Below are 22382 nucleotides of genomic sequence, written 5' to 3'. Positions count from 1 at the left end.
TTGTTTTCACACTAGTTTCAGAATTATAAAGAAATTCTTGGAAGTATAAAATTTAAACTATTTGTAAACATAGTCACAGTCGAATATTTCTGTCACATATATCAATTTTCACCCAATTTTATAGCATTTGTTGTGTTTTTGAACCATTAGTATGGCAATTTGTGCCTCTGTGTATTATTTTTCATCAAACTATACAGATACCAAGCTGCACTAAAAATTGTTTTCACACTAGTTTCAGAATGACAATAAGACCCTTCTTTGATGTCCTTAAGATCAAATTATATAATAAAAGTAGAAATAGTTTTTGCCACATAGCCCTTGTTTCTATTTCCATGCAATAATATATTCCACTGGCCAACAGAAGCATTTGATGCAGTTCTGACACATGCGGAAACTCTTTCATTGCTAATTTGTGTTTGTATTTTGTCTTTCATTGGAAACAGTCAGTGCACATGATTTATTACCCTTTCTTGAAAAGAAATTGCATTTATCATAGAAAATGCCTGCCCACCCCATTCACAAAAAAACTTCATTTAAAGCACTGCTTTTGTGTTGTACTGAATCATGTGCCAAAGTTTTTAACATTGTTTCTTTTTCTCATGTTTTTACTAAAAATGTTCAGAAATATACTTTTTTTAAAAAAATCATTTTTTCCGGTTATAAATTGCAGTATTTTCCATGGTTTCGAACTGGAACTGAAACAAAAACCAGGAAATAACTTTACTTTTGCTCAGAACAAAAACTGGAACTGAATCGAAAAAAAAAAACTGATTTGTCTGTGTTCTACATTTTGATAGCATTGCATTTTTTTGTTTGTGATTGAACTATATTTTTAGTAAATATGAGTGCATATAAAATGAAATTAATTAATCAGAATTTAACCGAAAACCGCTATTTTCGGTGGGACGGAAACCAATGCTGAACCAATAGAAATTTTTTTTGTTGAACCAGAACCAAAAAATTATGCTTTGAAGCATTGATATTTTTTAACCCAACATCAAAACATATTTGCTCTTGTGAAAAAAAAATCTTGCTCTTCGATTTATCAAAATTTTAGCAGAACTTTTTATCTGCATTATATCGTTTTTATTAACAATAGTAAAAACCTTGATACATTTTGACTCTAAAGCAATGCATGATTGAAACTTCTTCTACTCTCTTTTCTGTGTTAAAAAAAAACAGCCATACAAGTTCTGCCTGTTCACCCGGGTAGCAGAAACTGCGAGACGCGAGACCTACGTCGCGAGACGTACGTCGCAGATTTTTCGGCGGCCTGCAGATAATTTTACCAAAGAACAAAAAAAAAAAAAAGAAAAAAATAAATAAATAAATAAATAAAAGGGAAAAAGAAAAAAAAAGAAAGAAATACAACTTGGAAAAGATCGTTTGGAGATCGCTTTTTGAGCGATGGATGCTTCAGCATTTCAGCTAGAAACATAGTCGCCATATTTGGTCATTCACAAAATCAAAGTAGAAAAGTCAAAAGTTTTCAAAAACAAAGATGAATTGGATATTTTATTTTTTAAAATAATTTTCTTGAGAAATGAAAAATTTTATGTGAAAATTTCACCTTATTCTCATTTCTTTGGACGCAAAAGTGCTAAAACTTTTCAACTAATGTTTAGTCTCATGAGGATTTTTATTTTTAAAATATTTTTTGCAACAAATACCGAAATTTATGTCCAAATTTTTAGCGTAGTCGCCATGTTTGGTCATTCCCAAGATGTTGGTACGCAAGACTCATGAAGTGCCTGCGTTTTCAAAAACGGAATTGAATGTTTATTGCAATGCAAACTGTTGAAAATTATGCAAAATGTGCCATTTTTTTCAGATAATTCTTAATTATTGTCTTTAAAAATGCAAAATTTTTTCTTCAGAATATTATCTTATCTTCATTTCTTTAGAGGCTAATGTGCTAAAAACTGACTATTTCACCTAAATTGTAGTTTTTTAAGGAGTTTGAATTTATTACTACTTTTATGTAACAAATTCAAATATCTATTTATAACCATGAATTTTTCGCGTAGACGCCATGTTTGGTCATTCGCAAGATGGAAATAAACGATACTATTGCTTACTCAAGTTTCCAAAAACAATTGGATATTTACCTCAACACAAACTATTGAAGATAACATAAAATGTTCAATAAATCATTTTTTTTTTCTTTTTATAAAATATTTTTTTGAAAAATGCGAATTATTATCTGCACAGTTGTATTTGATCCTCATTGATTCGAAGGCTTTGCTATAAGCTAAATATTTCATCTAAAGAGCAGTTTTCTGCCAACTTCTCATTTACTAATTTAAAAAATTTAAAAACCTATTTCAACGCAAATTTTCCATATTAAAATTAATATGTCTCGAATAATTGTTTTTCATAGTGTGTAGAGTTATTATTTTTATGAAAGTGGTGCAGGCTGCTGTCTCCCCCCCCCCTTAATGCTTTAAAACTCAGCGACAGTGGTGGCCACTAAGTTTTTCGGGTCTAGTGGCCACTGGCCAGTTGGAAAATTGTCCAAGTCTTGACCTTCACAAAGGACTTGTGTATTTTATGAAAACTTAAAATAAAACTAATAATAATGCTGCAGATTATTTTCAACTACCTAAAATAGTGTCGCAGACTGGCTAGAAAGTTTCTGCTACTGGGCCTGTTCAATGAATTAATTCCAGAATTTCTAACATTTCAAAGTTTGTTTTTACAGTAAACTCCAAATTATCTGGGAGCAGATTATCCGCAAGTCAATCAACAATCAAGAACATGTATTTTGGTTTTATAAATACCAATAGCTGTTTTTTTTTTTTTTTTTTTTTTGTCGAAAAATTGTAAATTTAAACTCTTTTGTTTTATTTATTTTTTGTACTTTTGTCATTGTACATACACTTGTTCTTTATTGATGTTAAGTTTTGTTGTACAAAAATACAAAACATTTTTACTCTACTCTATATAGTTTCACTGTTTGAAGAAAATATTATGCATCAATACAGCTGTTTTTGAGCAAGGACAATTTGTACCTTATTTGTCCCTCATTTTAGCCGTTTTACAGTTTATCTGAAATTTTTATTATAGCGGTATGTGTGCCACCCAATTGTTCAGATAATCTGGATTTTACTGTACGTTGAAGCATGTTTTTAAAATAGTATATTTTTGTTATTAAGTTTCGCTCCTATTTCCATGCATTTTAATAAAATTCTTTAATGTTTACAGACAATAACGATCTGGAAAAAGTTCACTATAAAGAAATGATGGATCGGGATTTGAGGCGCTGGAAGAAAGCTGACCGTGACGGCAATGAGTCGTTAAATAAGGAAGAATTTACGGATTTTGTTCATCCAGAGGAAAGTACTCACATGAAAGATATTGTTGTCGTTGAAACTATGGAAGATATCGATAAAGATGGAGATGGAAAGATTTCTATTGATGAATATATTGGTAAACATTACATTTTTTACATACTTTATTAAGTTGTTTACAGTGGACCACTTAGGAGTTGTTCATGATAATGTCTTGACTTTTTATCAACCATATATAAGGCAGTAAGAAGCAAAGGGATGCAAATAGACATTTTCAAGTTTTGAGTAAAACGCGTTTAAAGATAACATCCTAGGTAGTCTTTCGTTGAAATTTTTTTCTAAATCATGCTGTATAGCAGCAACTACCAGGGCTACTGGTACCATCTCTTGCCCCAAGACAGAGGAGGGGTTCACCTACCATGTGTACTGGTTATCACTGAATTCTTAATTTTGCCACTTACATCCCTTTGCTGCCTCATATGACCCCCTCCTCCTCTTGTCACGTCTCTCTATATTTGCGTTTCTTTGCCTTTTTTGACCCACGGACCAGCTAACGCTTTTGCAAGAAGTTAGTAAACTAGAATTTATTTTTTTTTCATTTTTTTGTCTTATTCTTTTCTTTTTTCAAAAAAGAGAAAAACAACCTTGCTAACCATTAAAAACCATTATGAATTTTTTTTAACAACTTGTTCAGATCCCCCCCCCCCCCCCCCCCCCGTTTTGGTTTTGCAAAAAAAAAAAAAACTTTCACCTCTGGCACTGCTAAAAACATGTGAAATTTTTTTCCAAATCGCTGAGGGTTTTTTTTTTCCTTCTTTGAGAAATCCTAATACACATCCCTCTCACACAACAGCAAATGATCAAGTAACGCTGACGTCATCAACAATGAAACTCATACCACAGCAAGATAATTTGATAATACTTTTTGGAAATGTTTGACATGCAGGAAAGGCTTTATTCAGACAGGGCTGAACTAGATCTGGTAACTTAACTGTTTTACTGATACGGCTGTCAGTTTAAGAGAATGAAGAAACATAAAAATGGTCAACAATGAACGCTATCTCTTGGAGTTTAGGGTTAATCCACTGTAGTTAGGATTAAAAGTTCAACTATCAAACTTTTCACCCAACAGGCAATTGCTTCGTTAAAATGTAGAAGAGTAGAAGCAATTTTCACTCGTCATACCTTGACGGGGGACTTTCTAGTAATAGTAAGTGAAATAGTTAATGTATAAATAAAACTTTACTTGGGGTTAAAGAATTATTACAAAAAATATTTAAATATTAAGAATATGATAAACATTTAAATGGTTCTAATTAAATTAGCAGACAAATAAATCCTAGAAAGGAATAAGGATTAATTTTTAGTACCATTCGTTTTAAGTTTCAAGTGGTTATGTAGGTTTTTTTTTTTTTGGTAGGGAGCATTTATATGTGTAAATAAATGTAAATATGTGTAAATAATGCTTGAAGTTTTGCGATGGTAACATCACTATTTCTGAAATAAATTTCTATTAAAAAGAATGAAGTTCAAATATTTTTGGGGGAAAAAATCGAACCTACTTCAAAACTGTATAAAAATAGCTCTAGAAAGTGAAAAATAATTTTATTCTTTGAACACCGTCGAGTGCAAAAAAGATAGATAGAATCATTTGTAGCCATAATTCAACTATAACTTTAAATGAATATCACTCTCATTCATTATAAATTGATGACAGCATATTTGTGGTACAAATGTTTTTTTCATTATTTTGAGTGTTTTCCCGAAAAATATGAACAAAGTGTGATTACACATTATTTTACTTTTTATTTTTATACCAATTTAAAAAATTAAGTTCAAAAGTATTATTGATGATGTTCAAAGAATAAAATTATTTTCCACTTCTATTTTTCCCAAAAAATATTTTTATTCTATTACTATTTAAACCATCCAGTAATAGAATAAATGCAGAGAAGAACTATTTGTGCATTGGAAATCAATTTTTTTATGAATTAAGCATCATCCTTGGGGAAATTGTACTGATCCTTCCTTGTACTGATGTTTTCTTTCTACAAACTTTTAATTTGATTTGAAGATTTCAATGCATTATCGAGAAATTTTAAATAAGAACTTTAGTACTTTAGTTGAACATTCATCCGCCCCTCCCTCCCTTTATTGGAAACCTATCAACATAGAACGTGTGTTTGCCTCGCAAAAATGCTTGCTGTTTTATTTGAGATTTCATCACTATTGTATCCTGTAAATGATAATATTTTAAAAGGTGAAGTTATTTCAACACATGCTACCTTAATTCAGTTTATTTTAAATTTTATTTTTGTAACTTATTTTTCTTACATTGTTAATATTTACATTAATTTATAAATTATTGGGCGATATGTCTTGTGCGTAACACTAAGTTTTTAATTTTTCCAGCTAACCAAAGCTTTCAAAAAATAATGCTGTTGGGGAATAATACATGCTTTAATATACTATCAAAGCATAACAGCTAGTCCCATGTTTAATTAATAGTTACTTGAATAAAATGAAAAAACTTAGCATTACGCGCGGGACATTTTTTTTTTGAGAATTGCCTTATTAGTATTTACTTTTTTATAGAAAAATATTAAATTTTAAGTAAGTACACACTTGTTTAATTTTTCATACAGGTCCAAAATAAAAATTTTCCTTCAAGTTGAAAGAATTTTTCGTATTTTGGCTTGATTTTTTCCATCTTCTACAGTTAATACAGGAGTCAATACATATACAGTGAAGCACCGTTTATATTTTTTTGAAGGGGCTGTATGAAAAAAGGGTACAAATGAAAAAAAATGTATAAAAGATATAGGTTAATGTATAACACTCTGCAAGGACCAATTTAAAAAAACGTGTAAAAGAGAAATATATAAACAGTACTTCACTGTGTATATATATATATATATATATATATATATATATATATATATATATATATATATATATATATATATATATCTTTACTAATAATAAAGCTGAATGTCTCTCTGTCCGGAGGATGTCTGGATGTCTGTAGGATATCTGTAGGATGTCTGTGACGCGCATAGCGCATAAACCATTTGGCCGATTTTCATGAAATTTGGCACGAAGTTAGTATGTAGCATGGGGGTGTGCACCTCGAAGCGATTTTTCGAAATTCGATGTGGTTCTTTTTCTATTCCAAATTTAAGAACAAAACTATCATAAGATGGTTAAATTATGAAATTACCATAACATGTAACCGTAACATGGGCACAAGCCGATTGGCGAGATACGAAATTATCATAACGTGTAACCGTAACATGAGTACAAGCCAATTGACGAGAAAATTCACAATACATTATTTGTAAATACAGGCGAACCAAAAGACCTTTTAATTTTTCTGTTACGGGCGAAGCCGTGCGGGTACCACTAGTATATAATAAAAGTGAAAAGTATTGAAAAGACCACACCAAAAGCCCATAGATGCACAACGCAGCAAAACTAAAAAGGCAAGTAAATATAAAATAAACAAACAAAATTTCAAATATAAACAAATTATATAAAAATAATGATAAAAAGGAAAATTGCAAATAGCTATTAAATAGGAAAAGATAAAGTATGAATCCAGAGCTCATCAGCCATGGATGATTCATTAAATATGGTCAAAAGACCAAAAATTTAACTATGAACTAAAAGAGAATGTTTAAGGTGCAGTACATGCAATATAGAGTAACATTGGGCAAATGCACCACTTGCTAAACTATAAACAATAAACAAGAGCTCAAACCTAAAACAAAAAGCAGGGGGTTTCGCCTCGACTAATTAGGAAAACAAGTTCCAATAATTAGCCATCCACGGTACAGTACCTGCCAATAACAAAATTATCTTACCTTGAAATTCATATAAAAAGAGACAATTCCGATGTTCAACACGGGAAAGAAATTCTTTCCAGTTGTCAACGTAAAAATAAAAAATAAATTCATATCTATAAGATCACTCCAGAACCATGCCAGTTGTCTGTTTCCCACGTGTAAAATTCATCAACCCCGGGGGTTCCACAAAAAATGGTTTGTCACGGTTATATCATACATTTACACAGTTAAATAGTTTCAAAAGAAGCGAAATGCTCATCGAAGGCTATACTTAAGCAAATGTTTTCAACCAGATTTTTAGGGAAGTTATTATTAAAAAGTATGTTTTTGAGTACTGAAATTTCTTGATTCAATGCGTAAATGGTATTGCAAATTCTTTTTATTCTGATAGCTTGCGAAACAATGATGCCAATAAAAACCTTTTTACTTAAGCAGGAGGAAAAATCTTGTAAGCTGTTAACTGAAATTAAATTCGCGCCTTTTATCATAGATTGTAGTGTAACAATTTAAATCAATTTGCATGTTGATATCCAGGAAATTAAAGCTATTTTGATTAAAACTAGTCTTTTTGAGCGTTAATGAACTATGATAAATAGTTTTACTAAGTTCAGAAAAATTCGGAAAATTTATACACAATAGATCATCGATGTACCTGCAACAAAGAGGTGTAGAGGAAGGATTGTCAGTTAAATATTTTCTCTCATAATATAAAAGAAAAAGGTTGGCTAATGTATAGCTAAAATTAGCTCCCATTGCAATGCCATTAATTTGTAGAAAACATAAATTACCATTTTTGAAAAAATTATTGAAAATACAAAATTTAAAAAGACTAAGAAAAAACAATTCATTAAAATCAAGGGAATCCTTGACCGAATTAAAAAGTTCTGACACAGAGGAAAAAAGTTCAATGAGTGGGATATTGGTGAAGAGGTTTTCAAAATCAAATGTTTCCAAGTTATTTATATCAGGGCCGGACTGGGTGGTCGACAGGGCGCGGGAAAGCTGAGTTGAAGGGCGCCGACTGAGCCTCCATAATATCTAAGAAATTAAGATTTAGTCCGGACTTTATAAAAGGATAAAAAATTATTGAGAAGCAAATGAAGCCCTTTTTTGTTGCAGAAAATGTCCAAACAAGAAGTCATACTTTTTGCAAGTTCAAAAATAGTAGGAGAGACCTCCCCCCTCCCCCCAAAGAGTGTTGGCACATCTCCTTAAATATTAATGATTACCCCCCAGAAAGAGCCCCCCCCCTAAAAAAGGGAGGAAAGACCACCAAAATACCCCCTGATAATTTGAATAACGTCGGGGGGGGCGGTTGGGGGGGATAATTTCTAGTTTCGAAGAATGAAAAGTTTTGCTAAATGTTTCTCAACAGATACTTCTTCCGAAAATTCATTGCTTGTACATCTTTCTTCTGAAATGCATCATGCATCATTCACTAGTTAAATAGCATTAAATAACAACATATCTTGCAGTAATGCTTTTTTTTTTTTGAGTGTGTGTTGTCGATTGAATTTTTTTCACTGGTATCTGCTGTTGTTTTAAAACATGATGCTGTCATTTTGTTACATGAATTTGTCGATTCCTTAAGCTGAGAGGTTTGCTCCGTGCGATTGATATTCATGGCCAGGGTTTTTTTTTTTTTTTTTTGTCCCTGCATATGCTAGTTTGTCATTTTCGACAAAATGCTTCTGCAATTTAAAATTAAAAAGAGATATACATAACGTTTCAAACTGTTGTCTGTTTTCAAAGGCTGTTTTAAAATATTTTTTTTCCACTTTATTTATTGTGCTAAAGTTCAAAACTCAAAAAGAATAAATTAAAAATATCATTTCATTTGTAAATTTTTTCCTTTGGATTGTTAAAAATCTTTGCATCTCTGCATGGTGCTCTTTTAAAGTATTTTAGTTATGCAATTATTTTGAGAGTAGGAGCGAGTGGTAATGAATATCAGGCCATTACTAGTTCTCTATAAATGTACTTAAAAAAAAGGTATGGTTTTGGATGAATAGCAATACAAAAAAGGCATTCAGTCATGAAGGGAAAACTTGATTTTACAAATTGGGTAAATCAAGAAATATTATAATTTGATGAAGAATTTAGTGTGGATATAACATGAGACATGACACTAGTGATTAATTAATTTCAGTCCCCAAAATCAAAACATTATTCGAGTTATGTTTACACATTTGTGCTGTTCTTATAGTAGCTATAATATTGTTTTTTTTTTTTTTTTTTTTGCTTTTTGCATCTCAAAGGTCAAATTTGATACGAATTATGCATTTGTAATGAAATCTGCTTATGTATGTCATAAAGTAACTGCTACCATGAAAATGAGTTAAAATATCATGTATTTTTCTTAACGTTTACAATACATATTTTTTATAAATAAAACATAAGTAATATCTAGAGTATTTCTAATACCAGTGGCGTACCTAGCATGGATGAAACTCAGAGCGGTAATTAGTGATGTGTCACCCCACCCCCCTCTCCCTCTAAACACAAAAAAAAAAAGTTTTTCAATTCTATGTAAACATGAAAATCTTACAATTTTTAGAAACAGCAGTATTTGTGAAAAACAAAATTTTATGTGGAATAATATACAAAAAGGCAAATAAAAACTATGAATGCTTTTTATGTAACTTGCCCTAGACGCATATATGCGTCGAAAGATCAAAAAAGTAAGGGGGTCTGTGAAATTGTTGGCCCCATAATTACTTCAAACGTATGTCACACACAGGGAAAGATAATGGGTTTTCAATATTTTGTTATAAGAGGTCACTACTAGGTCTAAGTATTGACAATATGAACCTAATTCTGAGTATAGTAATATGTATAGTAGTAATCCGGACGGTCACACCCCCTGTAAAATTTTGAAATTAAGTCTTCTGTCTTAAAAATGCATTTCAGCTTCATTTTTTTTCTCCAAAACTTGCAATTCCACTTTGGGTATCACCCCCCAGACAGTCAAACCCTAGGCGAACAGCCCCCCCCCCCCCCTTCGCGACGTCAAATAGTAATAGGCTTTGCGTTTTTCTTGTTAACAACATCGTTATACATTCCTTCTTCAAACTCAAACTTCGTTTCGCTTATAATTAATTGTATTGTTTCCTTGTTGCAAAGTTTATTAATAATAACCTTCACAAGTCAGCAGGATAGCGAGGGGGGGGGCGGAATCGAGCTTCATCTGAGGGAAAACACAGATCGAAAAACTTCCGAAAATGATATAAAGGCAGCATAAAATGTAATAATATATAATGATTTTATGCAGGAATTCAAATATTAGTATTTTTAAGCTAGTATTGTAACTTTTTTAGATAAGGGCGACAAACCCCCACCGCCAGGACAATGACGAACCTCCTCCAAATGCTACACGCACCCCCTCCCGAGAACGTGCCCCCCAAAATGAGATTTAAAAAATATCTTAAGTTAACCCCTAACAATTTCAATGCCGAAGGCTATGCCATGACCCCTTTTCTTTGTGCACACCTCAGCACTCTCAGTTACAAGTGATACTTTTATTTTGGGAAGGGCGCCATGCGAAAATCTTACTTCCAAAAAGGTTGCCTTGATTCAAAAATCTAGGATTCACCGTACAGTCCTGTCCTAATAGTTTTTTTTGTGAATCGACAAAAAAGGCGACATCTGTCATCGTGTTCATCCATCCACTAAAATATTGCTTTTATGCGGCTTATTTCGAAATTACACTATTTTTAATGCGCAGATTTCAAAAATTAACATTATTTGTCTTCTTACTTCCTTCTATTGCACTTATGATCGTTAGCAGAATAGAGAGTCATGCTATACGCTCTTTTACAGCAACTTAAGTACAGTCAATAAATCAAACCATTCTCATATTCTTGACCGTAGATATGTGCTGTCACTTTCTATCCCTTTTTTATTGGGGAAACACCATGGGTCCGCTTTTGTCCTCAGAACTGAAACTTGGAGCAAAAGATAAGCCACAAACGATGCCCTGGGAGCAGACCGGTTACGAAAGGAGAGGGGATTAATGAGGGTAATAAAAGGGAACTTTTATATAAATAAGAAGAACATTGCTTTTGCATGTGAAAATATTCTCATGCAAAATCACTTCTTGGTTCCACATAATTTATTCCCATTTTGCTAAAACATTGTTTTGGAAAATAAGAAAAGAACAGAAGGGCGCCTTTCGAGAGGGCGCACCGGGAAAAGTCCCGGTCAAGTCTATGGCCAGTCCGGGCCTGATTTATATCAAGCATATTAAGTAAATTGATCACTTCTACACTATTATTAACAATCCAAAACCAATTCTTTTGTTGAAGTTTAAGTTGTTCGAGAATTTTTTTGAGAAACTGTTCAAGATTTACACTCAGATTTTTTCCGATGGTGTTTTGGCAGAACATATGGTGCATTTGCCCAATGTTACTCTATATTGCATGTACTGGAGTTTAAACATTCTCTTTTAGTTCACAGTTAAAATTTTGGTCTTTTGACCATAATTAATGAATCCTCCACGGCTGATGAGCTCTGGATTCATACTTTATCTTTTCCTACTTAATAGCTGTTTGCAATTTTCCTTTTTATCATCATTAATTATTTATAATTTGTTTAATATTTGAAATTCTGTTTGCTTAATTATATATATATATATATATATATATATATATATATATAATATACATATATATATATATATACAGGGTGCCCGCGCATATGAAAAGTCGTGGAAAGTCATGATTTTCAGCCAAAAATGCTCAAAAGTCATGAAAACTGACATCTGGTCATGGATTTTGGTTCAAGAATATTTATCAAATTCTACAATATAGGTGCAAAATTTAAGCATTTTAGCCGTTTCTAACGCTTTTACCCGACAGCCCCGATTTTTCACACATTTCGAAATCTGATTGCATTTGCTTCTATAATACTCACATGTATTTACTTAAATATGTTATTCCACTTTTGAACTTTTATAATTTTGTGTTTAGTATTATTTTTAACCTCCTTATTTGTCTAATTGTGTAGTTTAGTTAGGGACTTGTTTATTTCTAATTTTTTTGCTCTCATTCAACTCAAAAATTTTAAGTCATTTGCATCCGAGTTGATTTAAGAGACTCATAAAAATTATCATTAATTTTCAGCAGTTTCTTAAGTTAATGAACATTTTAGAAAATAAAATTGGTCTAAAGAATTTCTTAAGGGCACTTAGGACAATGATAAAATACAGAAATCGGGGAATTTTCAATCGGGAATTTCTTCAATATTGTATTCTGTCTTAAAACTTTGGCAGTAATGCCTGGTAAGTTACGGCTAGTTAGTTATTTTAATATATTAATTTTTTTCTGATTATTTGTTTATTTTATTTATTGTGAACATAATTTTAGTATTTAATAAATTATTGCTAGTCACAGATTTTTTCTTTAGAAAACTACTACCTTTTAAAAAAAAGTTTTAGATTCATTATTTGTTTATAAATAAAATATTTATTTTAAAGAATGCAATGCTGTATGTTTAAAGCTTCTTTTATTTTGAAAAATCATTTTGCAACTAAAACTTTTTTTCAATATTTTTAGATTGAAAAATTATTGTGTATCACTTTTATTCTGAGAAAAAATAATAAATTTGTTTTCATGTAAATTCTTACCTGTTATAAAAATTTTGTATGATTTATTGAATCCAAAAAATATTTCCAGAAATTTTAGATTGATAAATGTATGTAATTGGTAGCAAAATAATCAAATTGAAACTCAAATTATTTCATGTGTATCACTAGTCATTATTGCATAAATTGGTTTTTATTTATAATGGTACCTGAGAGCTAGTTACATTTTACTTTAATTTGAATTTTTATAAACATATGTCCAAAGCATAGATCAAATGGTTGCAATTTTATTTTCACAAAACACATGTGAAAAATTAATGTTTTTTTCTGGAAAAATTGCATTCCGTGAGTCATGGATTTCAAAACTTGAAATGTAGCTGCTACCCTGTACATAATATTACTTTATTATGCATATGTACAATTTAAACAAGCTCTCATTTTGTTTTAGTTGAGAAGGAAGAATAAAACAAATGTTAACTGAAAGGACTATATGATGCTAGTTTTTTTTGGTGGGGGGGAGGGGGCACCATCTTTCATTACTTGAGTCAATCACCATTGCAAAACCATACAGGTCTGCCACATTTAACAACAATTCATTTTTTCGTTTCTTTGTTAAAAGTTTGCCATGCTTCTTTTTTTCTGCTTTTAATTTCACATGCTTCAAACAATCATCTAATTCTTGATTGATTTGTCATACTTGCATTGATTCTTTGAGTTTTTCCATTTCTGAAAAATCTTGTCACATCAATCAAGTTAAATTAATGAAATCAACGTTTTGATGCACAAAAACTGCAAATTACTGCAGACACGTGTTTTGGTGTTGACTTTTCATCCAAAAGAATACACTTCTTTGCATTGAAAAACAGCGTTACACCTTGTAACACCGAAACACGCGCCTGCAGTAATTTGCAGTTTTTGTGCATCAAAACGTTAGTTTCATTCATTTAATTTTCAAGCACAAAGCTATTTATTTGTTATCAATCAAACACTTTTTCACTTAATTTTTAAATTGATGGAAATCTGTTTATAGGTGATATGTATAATGACGATGATTTGGAAGAGGAGCCAAGTTGGGTTGAATCCGAAAGAGAACAGTTCACTCGATTTCGGGATAAAGACAAAAGTGGCTTTATGGAATTTGAAGAAGTAAAGCATTGGATTCTACCCGATGATTACGATAACAGTGAAGCTGAGGCTAAACATCTGATTTATGAATCTGATGTTAACAGAGTAAGTGATGTAGATATTTTTAGTAATATTTAAGCTTTTTGAGGGGAAATTAGGGTACAAGTTATTATTTACAAGACTCAGTCATAAGTCAGGAAGAAAATGTTATTGATCTGGGTGTCGTAATAAATCAGGGCTTCAAGTTTAGTCAACAGCATTGCAAGTAACAAAGACAACAGAGTGCTTGGGTTTATTGCCTTTATATAGAAGTTAGGTGATACCTCATTTGGAGTATGCTGTTCTGTTTTGGTCTCCTTATCCCAAGAAAGATATTTCTTTATTGAACTGAATTCAAAGAATTTTAATCAAAAATACTAGGCTAATAAGGAGATTTTCAGACTTAGATTGTAGCCAGAATCAAATGGCTTAATATGTATAGCCTGGAGCCAGTGTTAGCAAGGTTTTGGACACTATGTTAAAAAGACTGATTTTTACCGTCCTGTTCAAAACATTTGTGTCCGAAAGTGTCCAAAACTATGTTTTTAGAGAAATTGTATTTTGTGAGAAAACATCAAAAACAGAATAAAATGTATCAAAGTAATATTTTATACTGAACATTTATTCAATGTGAGCATTCAACTTATTTATGTAGCTGATTTTAATCTAGTTACATAGAAGTTGAATTCTTGGTTAAAATTTCAATTTGTATGCATGAGTTTATTTTTTATTTATTTTTCATAATAGTAATCAAATTTCCCTATGTTTATGGATGGGAAAATGAAAGCAAGGTTGACAAGTTTCTTACTGTTCTGTTCAAAGCCCTTGGGTCCGAAAGTGTCCAAAACTTTTTTTTTTTTTTGAGAAAATATCTAAGACGGAACAAAATGTGTTAAAATTATGTTAGTTTTTTTTCTTTTACTATTTATTCAGTGTGAACATTCAAGTATAAATATATATGTAACTTATTTAACCAGCTGATTTTAATCTAGTTACGTAGAAATTAAATTCATTAAAAATTTAATTTATGCATGAGTTTTTTCCCCCACAAACCAAAATTTTCAATATTTTTGCATGTGTGCAAAAGAAAGTGGTAAAAATATAGTGCAATAATTGACTTAAATGCAATAAATGACAATTTTTTTCAAGTTACAGAATGTATTATATTAAAACTATGAACTAAAAAAGGAATAGCACAAGTTTTAAAATATAAGTGTTTAATCATCAATTTCTTGTTCTTTATCTATGATTTAAAAAATAATTTTTGTTAAAACATTGTGTAAAACTTATTTGCAAAAACCATTAAAAAATTAAATTCTTTTTTTATTGCATTTAAATATTGCACATTTAATAACATTCCTTTGAGTTATAAATAAAACTGAAATTAGTTGTCTTGGTAGTGTTGTGAATTTCTTTTCATAACTCTACCAACTGTAACATAAGGAAGTATTTACAAAATACAGTAATTGGCAATAGTTTTAAAGAAAAATATTTTTTAAATAAACATTTTAGAAAAAAATAGCATCAAATACTCATTAATTAAACCTCATTAATGTATCTATATTTATGCATTACAAAGACTGCAGTAAATATAAATTGATTAGATTACACCCCTTTAGCTTTAGCATACTTTTGAACAGTTTTGGACGGTAAAAACCACCTGTCCTGTCCTAAACCAGTTTCGAACTGTCCAAAACCCAACCCTGCCTGGAACAAAGGAGAATTAGAGGGGACAGTGCTCCGTTGTTTAAATTTATCAAAATGAAATATGCTAATAGATTAAACTTTTGCACAGAAAGCAAGACGAGCTATTTAAATCTAAGGTACTCTGGAAATCAGGAAACATTACTCCTTTAATTGGGTCATGGGCATTTGGAACAGCTTACCAGAAGAGGCTGTAATGAGCAAGAGGATAAATAGCTTTAAAAGGGCCACTGCTCTTCATTGGGGCTAATTAACTGGCTATAGTTGAGGCAAACCTAACCTGACAGCATTGAGAAGGCTAAGCAGATCCTAATCAAACGATTTTGACGCTGCCAGGTTATGTTTGTCACAACTATAGGGACAGCCGAGCTGGGCCCAGAGCCTGTTGCTGGTTGTCACATTTGCATTTGTATGAAACTAATGGGAAACACATAAAAGACCTTTTAAGACTGAAATATAACAATATGTAATTCAATGAATAGCAATACATGTAAGGAAAACATGCTGCAATGAAATTTGAATATTTACAACTGGGTTTACTTTTTGGGGTTGCAGTTACCCTAATTTCATCAAGAGAATTATTTTTTTCAAACCTTTGAAGATAAATCATTTGTTTCAAAGGTATCCAAAATTGTTCATAAAATTAGTAATATAAATATCAGCATGAATTATGACGTTACAATTGAATTATTTGGTTACATAAAATAATTTCCAGTGATGATAATTACTTTAACTTGGGTCAACATTTTTAGCCCCCTCCTAATTTGTCACAATGTATCACACTTCACCTTAGGGGCTATCTATAAATAATGCCATGCTTTGAGGTGAGAGGGGGGTTCATAATATTGTGGGTGTGGAGGAGGGAGGGACTAACAAGAAGTGTGACATCACGTATATGTTACCATACTTTCCCTCTAAGAAAAATATGCATGTTTCAAAATTTAAATTTATGATTGAAAGCTAGATGATGATAAGAGAAATTCTCTACATGACTTGAGCAGCAATTTTCTTCATTTGTGGTGTCATTTCCTTGGAATAATTGGAAACTACAAGAATACTTAAATTGTCCCTTCTGACCCAGGAAAGTTATTTTGTAATTTTGAGTGCATTTTGAAAAGTTTTTAGCATTAAAAAAAAAAAAATCTGTTATTCTTCATTTTTTCCAGACAATGTTTGCGCTGAGCTAGTGTTTCTTCAGTTTTGCCCATCCTGATTGGAATAATAGTTTTAACATTTAATTAATTTAACTAGAGCTTTTAAAAATATTTTTTGGTGTTAAGTTGTAAAGATTGAACAAATCATTTTTTAAAATTCCGAAGTCTCTAAGTGTTCTAGTTGCTGAGGTATAAGCAAAAGCAGACTGCAGAATTGGAGCTCCATGTTGCCAAAATCAATTAATTACCTCAAAGCAGAAAGGATGATCAACAAGATGTTTTAAATGCTTAACTTTTCTTTTTCCAGACGACATTTGCCCTGAGCTGGTGTCTCTTTAGTTTTGCCTATTGCCACTATATAAGAAGGTCAACCCATCAGCTTAAGTTTAGCCATTTCGGACCAGATTTTTTGTGGTGCTAGGGTTATCAGATCAAAGTTTCCAAGCATTGCCAATTGACCAACAATAAAATTATTTAATGAACAATTCATGTGCCGCTAATAATTGCTCACAGTGAAAACTCGCCGAAGGAAATAACTCGCTAGAGAAGACAATCACTGAAACACATGCTGACTCTACATGAAATACACCGCCAGCTCAGTCAATTCCAGCCGAGGACTGCAGTTTCGTGCTTATTAGCACTCATCAGCCCGGCATAGGAAAGTGACTGAGCTGGAGATGGAAAACTTCTTAAGGAAGCCAAGAGTGCCAAACAAACTCGTAGCTTGGTGTATTTTATGTATTTCTGCCTTAGCCCTAGCTATAGGGCGGTAACTTACTGAACATGCCGACTCGTCCATATAGTGGCTTTAGTTTTGCCCATCCAGATTGAAAGTATAATTTTAAAATTTAATTTTTTAGCACAAGTTGTATCTTAAAATTAAACAAATCATTTAGTGAAAATCCCAAGTCTCTAAGTGGTCTAGTTGCTGAGATACAATCAAAAGCAGACCTCAGAATTTCTGTGACAAACATGGCAAGTGTATGACATGACTTTATCACATGACATGTGATAAAGGGGTAAGATGAAATGTGACACTTTATGACAAAGGGGGGAAAGGGTCAAAAGCTTTGAAAAAAACTGTGATATCATTTTTGAGCAGCCCCTTGTCCCAGCGATAGGCAATCTAAATCAACTGCCAATCTACTTCTCAAGTTCGGGAGAGTATTAAGATCAATTTTTGGGGGGGGGGGATTCTCATCATGCTGCTCCCCAGGTGAAATGTTATTCAAAACAATATTTTCCTGCTTTAAAAATTTATAAAGTATCCACACCAAGTTTTATTTGTAAATCTAAAGTAACTTTTTGCGGACATGTTTCAAGAACAAAGGATAAAAAGAAATATATTCTTGAATATTACAAATTGTGGCACTCCCAACGATTATAAAAAGCTTATAAAAATATTTGAGTAATTTTTGATTAAGAAGTTCAGCCTAGTTTTTTTCCAGAAGATAAAGTTTGTTTTTGGCACTCTGATAAAACACATGATCCAGAACGTTGTCGCAATTGACTGAAGATGGGCTAGAGATTGACTAGTTGATCATGATTGATGAGCTGATTACTGCTACCTTATCCCCTCTCCTTCCCTTAGCACATGCCAGACTTTTTCAGCCCCCCCCCCCCCCCCGTCTCAAACCATAGTGTCAAATCAATTGAGGACAACCCCTGTGCTGCATTTTATTCAATTTATTTAATTCTGGAAACTTCAAAACATTGAAAAATTAACAAATTAAGCAATTTATTTTAATCAAGAATTTAGGGAGAAATTTTACAATGCAAATTGTAATTTTTGTAATGCAATTGATTTTTTACTTATTTAATTTTTGTAGTTTAGCTATTTGTTTCTCGTTTATTTCTGTTTTCCAGGTGAGGATAAAATTGACTAAACTTCATTTGAAATGTTTTTAATCAATGAAAAAAGAGCTTCTGTATTCTCATGACTTTGTTGTCATTTTAAATTAATACTTTACCTTTTTCAGGACAATCAATTAAGCAAAGATGAAATTCTTAATAAGTATGACTTATTTGTTGGCAGTCAAGCAACAGACTTTGGAGAAGCTCTCCGACATGATGAATTTTAGAACAGTTTTTGGAAACAAAGTGGAATCTCAAGAAATTTTTTTATGTTTTGTACTGGATTTTTGTACTTAATTGGCTAAGTTTTGAATCTAAGTGTGTCTTATTTTTTTTCTTTCCTGTTAAAGTACTTGACCTAATGGAAGTTGTTTTCAAACAAGTTTTCATATTACATGAAATTTTTATTTTTAACTTAATGCTGAAATGCATAAGTGCTTAATATTTTGTTGTTTTTTCCTTTTTAAAATCATATAAGTTTTTATACTGTTTTATCAAAAACTTGCATCACGTACTAGTACTTCCTAAAGTGTGCAACTTGTCTTTTGCATGAATTTAATTTGGTGATAAATACTGCTTCAATAATTTTCTTATGATTTTAAATACATGCATTCAGTTTTTATCGCTTTCACCCATCAAAAAGCAATTTTAGTTTCAAAATTGAAAGTAGCATCCCCCATCCTACTTTTTCTCTCGAGCTTTGTTGAAAACACTTTTTTTTAAGGATTATGGTCATGCCTAATAATAATAATGTTTTATCATGAAACTACTATTCATGGCAGCTACAACCATGCCAAAGATGTTTATTTAAAAACTTTACACAAAACATTAAAACTGCATATGTCAAGTTATTTATCAGTGTGAAGCAAAAAATTTAAAGGTAATGTGCATGTAAAAATATTTGTCATAAATTCTATTTTTTCTTTCAAATATTTTTCCATTTCACATATGAAAGTGCATTTATTCACATATGAAAGTGCATTTATTTTCTTAGAATTTTGTGTTTCCTATTAAAGGAATTCAGTATGAATAATATACACACAAAACCAAATTACAGAAAGAAAACATTTTGAAATAACACAAAATTTATAATCAGAAACAAATGATGAAATACAATTTACTTGTTTGTAACAGCTATGTAACATATTTATCAATAAATAAATTTGGTATACAAGTCAGGGCAATATAAATACAACAAGACTTCTCCTATTTAAACAATATTTTAAAATAAGAATATATAAATTTTACAATATATTTTTTAATATGTGAATTCTATCTTCAATCAATTGAAAAAAAAAAAAAAAAAAAACTCATATGTCAAAGAGTGATTTTACTCCATAAAATAACTTAACAGTCAATATTTCACACTCTTCATTCCATATGGCAGAACACTTTTCAGGGTCTGAGCTTCTAGGGAAATTTAACTCCAGGAAATATTTATTTGTTTTGCATACCAAATTATTTGAGGAGATCTTCAATGTGATATCATCTTTTGAATGTGTATTAAGTAATTTAATTTTTACTAATAAACTTTCACAGCTATTTGATCCAGGTCCTTTGTCACTCATCTAATTTCAAAGAGAAAGAAAATTTTAGTTTCAACTTCACTCATTAAGAATAATTAGTAATTAACATTAAATTAAGCAGTTACATGCAGTAATAAATGAACAGAAGCTGCAACTATATTTTGTTCCAAACGTTTTTAATACAACCTAAAAGTATTTCAATATATGCTTCTTGTTTTTTTTCTTCAAAAAGTTGGAATTGGAAGAAGTAATGAATTCTTCAACTTAGAAAGTATTTATTATTTTTCTTATTAGTTAATCAGTCAGACATTTAAATTGCAAACTAGTTAGCATTTTTACAAAATCTCACTGACAACGTTTGCAACTTCAATAAAAAAGTAATTTTTTTAATGTCAAATTTAACAGTGCTTAATCCTATCCGAGTTGTTAAAATTTGTATTACATTCTACCTTTCAAAGTTTTCATTCTTATCTTTTCTAAAACGTTTCTATGAAAGAAAATTGCTTTACATTTTAACTACTTAATTCATTTTTTTTTTCTGAGTATTATCAGGCAGAACCTTGATCAAATTTCAAAATGAATAAATAAAACAATTATAATTATTGAATAAAAATTTAGCTTTACTTTAACAATTAAAATATTTTTGTAACAATGTTTAACAAAACTGCAATATTTGACGTATCTAAAGTTAATTTCCTTAATGAATCTTCTCACCCTCCTCCTCCCACTGCCAAAAAGTGAGATTTTTAACTCAAGGGACAGTTAAACTTTTGCATGCAATTATAAAACATAACAATCAACACAAATAAAAATCAATCATATCAATACTTTTTTTTTTTTTTTTTTTGTAACTAAATATTTTTATGGGGTGTAATTTTTGCTGTTCTGTGTTTACACAATCCAAGCAAAGTTCATTTATGTTTCAATGTGCCAAAGATAGAACTTTGTTTGATTTTGTTCATAATGTTTAGAAGTATTATTTTTGTGTTTGTGGCTTCAAAAATAATGTATATTATAGTTTTTGTTTGAAAATAATAATTTTATATAATAGACATTTTTCATTTAGTTGATACTAAATATCTATTAAAAATGTTTTTATTTTATGAAATTTTAATGTAAAAAACATAATATGCTAATTTTACATATTTTTATATGAAAATCTCTATTTAAAAATAAAATTGTTTAAAAACACCCTCTTAAATTCTTTGACCTATCAACGTATTTTAATGATGATTTTTTTTTTTTTTTTTTTTTTTAATGTATTCACTCACATGCATACATAATATTACATGCATATAAAACTTGGTCAATTTCAACACGGAAGAACCAATTTATATAAAAAGGTTTAATTTAATAATTGTTTATACAGTCAAACCTCCCTATAGCAAAATGGGGATATAATGACCCCCCCCCCCCCCCCCGGTTGTAGTGAACCCTTAAAATGGTTTCAACTGAAGTCCTGTGTTTTTAGTGCATTTTCAAGCACTTGTAACAATTACTTAAAGCTAGAGCATTCGTATCAGCTATAGTGAATCAAAAAGTCTGAAATTTCCAGCTTTTCATAGCATTTGTCCCACCTACAATCCTTAAAAATGTTTCCATAAGCAAACAATCTTCTGCAATAGTTACCCCTTTTTACCAGAACACCCTGGTTGAAACCACTTTCTTCACCCAGTGTCCCCATGATAATATTGCATAAACTTCCCAATGATTTATCGAATTTTATGCTTGACTATTATGCAAGCATTTAAAAAACATCTTTTGTGAAATTACCACGATTACTTTTACTTGTGTAGTAGTCTCATTTTTTCTACTGATTTTTTAGTGTACAGAATAAAAGTAGAAGTATAATGTAAACTTGCATATATAGATTGCAGACTACAATTTCTGTTTATCTTTAGTTTATTTTATTGCCATAATTTTTGTGAAAATTTCTCCACAAATTACACATCATAACAAATAATTTCTACCAGGAGAACAGCAAGCTACCTGTTAAGGATTCTCAATTTGTATCAACATATCCTTCCTTAAGAAAAGAAATTGAATAATGCTGTGATGATGCTAAGAAGACGGACATATAAGTCTTGAGCAAAGCAGAGACCAAGGGGACATGATTCAGTTGTTTAAATTTATTAAAATGAAAGATGTTACGGGGCTAAAGTTTAGCACTGAAGACAAGGGGTCATTGTTTTAAGCTATTTAAATCTCAGGCTAACATGGATATTAGGAAAAATTATTATTTTAGCAGGGTAGTGGAACCTTGG

General features: G+C 30.8%; 2 protein-coding genes across 2 annotated transcripts in view; one reads left to right on the top strand and one right to left on the bottom strand.

The window, feature by feature from the left end:
• Positions 1-21307, top strand: part of LOC129230679 (calumenin-A-like) — a 26936-nt gene extending 5629 nt beyond the window's left edge. The window contains exons 4-6 of the mRNA XM_054865094.1: positions 3205-3429; positions 13747-13946; positions 18718-21307. Coding sequence (XP_054721069.1) covers positions 3205-3429; positions 13747-13946; positions 18718-18819 — 527 coding nt within the window. The 3' untranslated portion in view covers positions 18820-21307. The remainder of the gene's footprint in view (positions 1-3204; positions 3430-13746; positions 13947-18717) is intronic.
• The window catches only part of LOC129230680 (dynein axonemal assembly factor 6-like), a 5637-nt gene continuing 3157 nt past the window's right edge, over positions 19903-22382 (bottom strand). The window contains exon 2 of the mRNA XM_054865095.1: positions 19903-20160. Coding sequence (XP_054721070.1) covers positions 19903-20160 — 258 coding nt within the window. The remainder of the gene's footprint in view (positions 20161-22382) is intronic.

Source organism: Uloborus diversus, chromosome 9, assembly GCF_026930045.1.
Source record: "Uloborus diversus isolate 005 chromosome 9, Udiv.v.3.1, whole genome shotgun sequence".
In the NCBI taxonomy this organism is placed as follows: domain Eukaryota; kingdom Metazoa; phylum Arthropoda; class Arachnida; order Araneae; family Uloboridae; genus Uloborus; species Uloborus diversus.
Note: the sequence above shows the minus strand (reverse complement) of the source record. Positions and strands in the feature narration are given on the sequence as shown.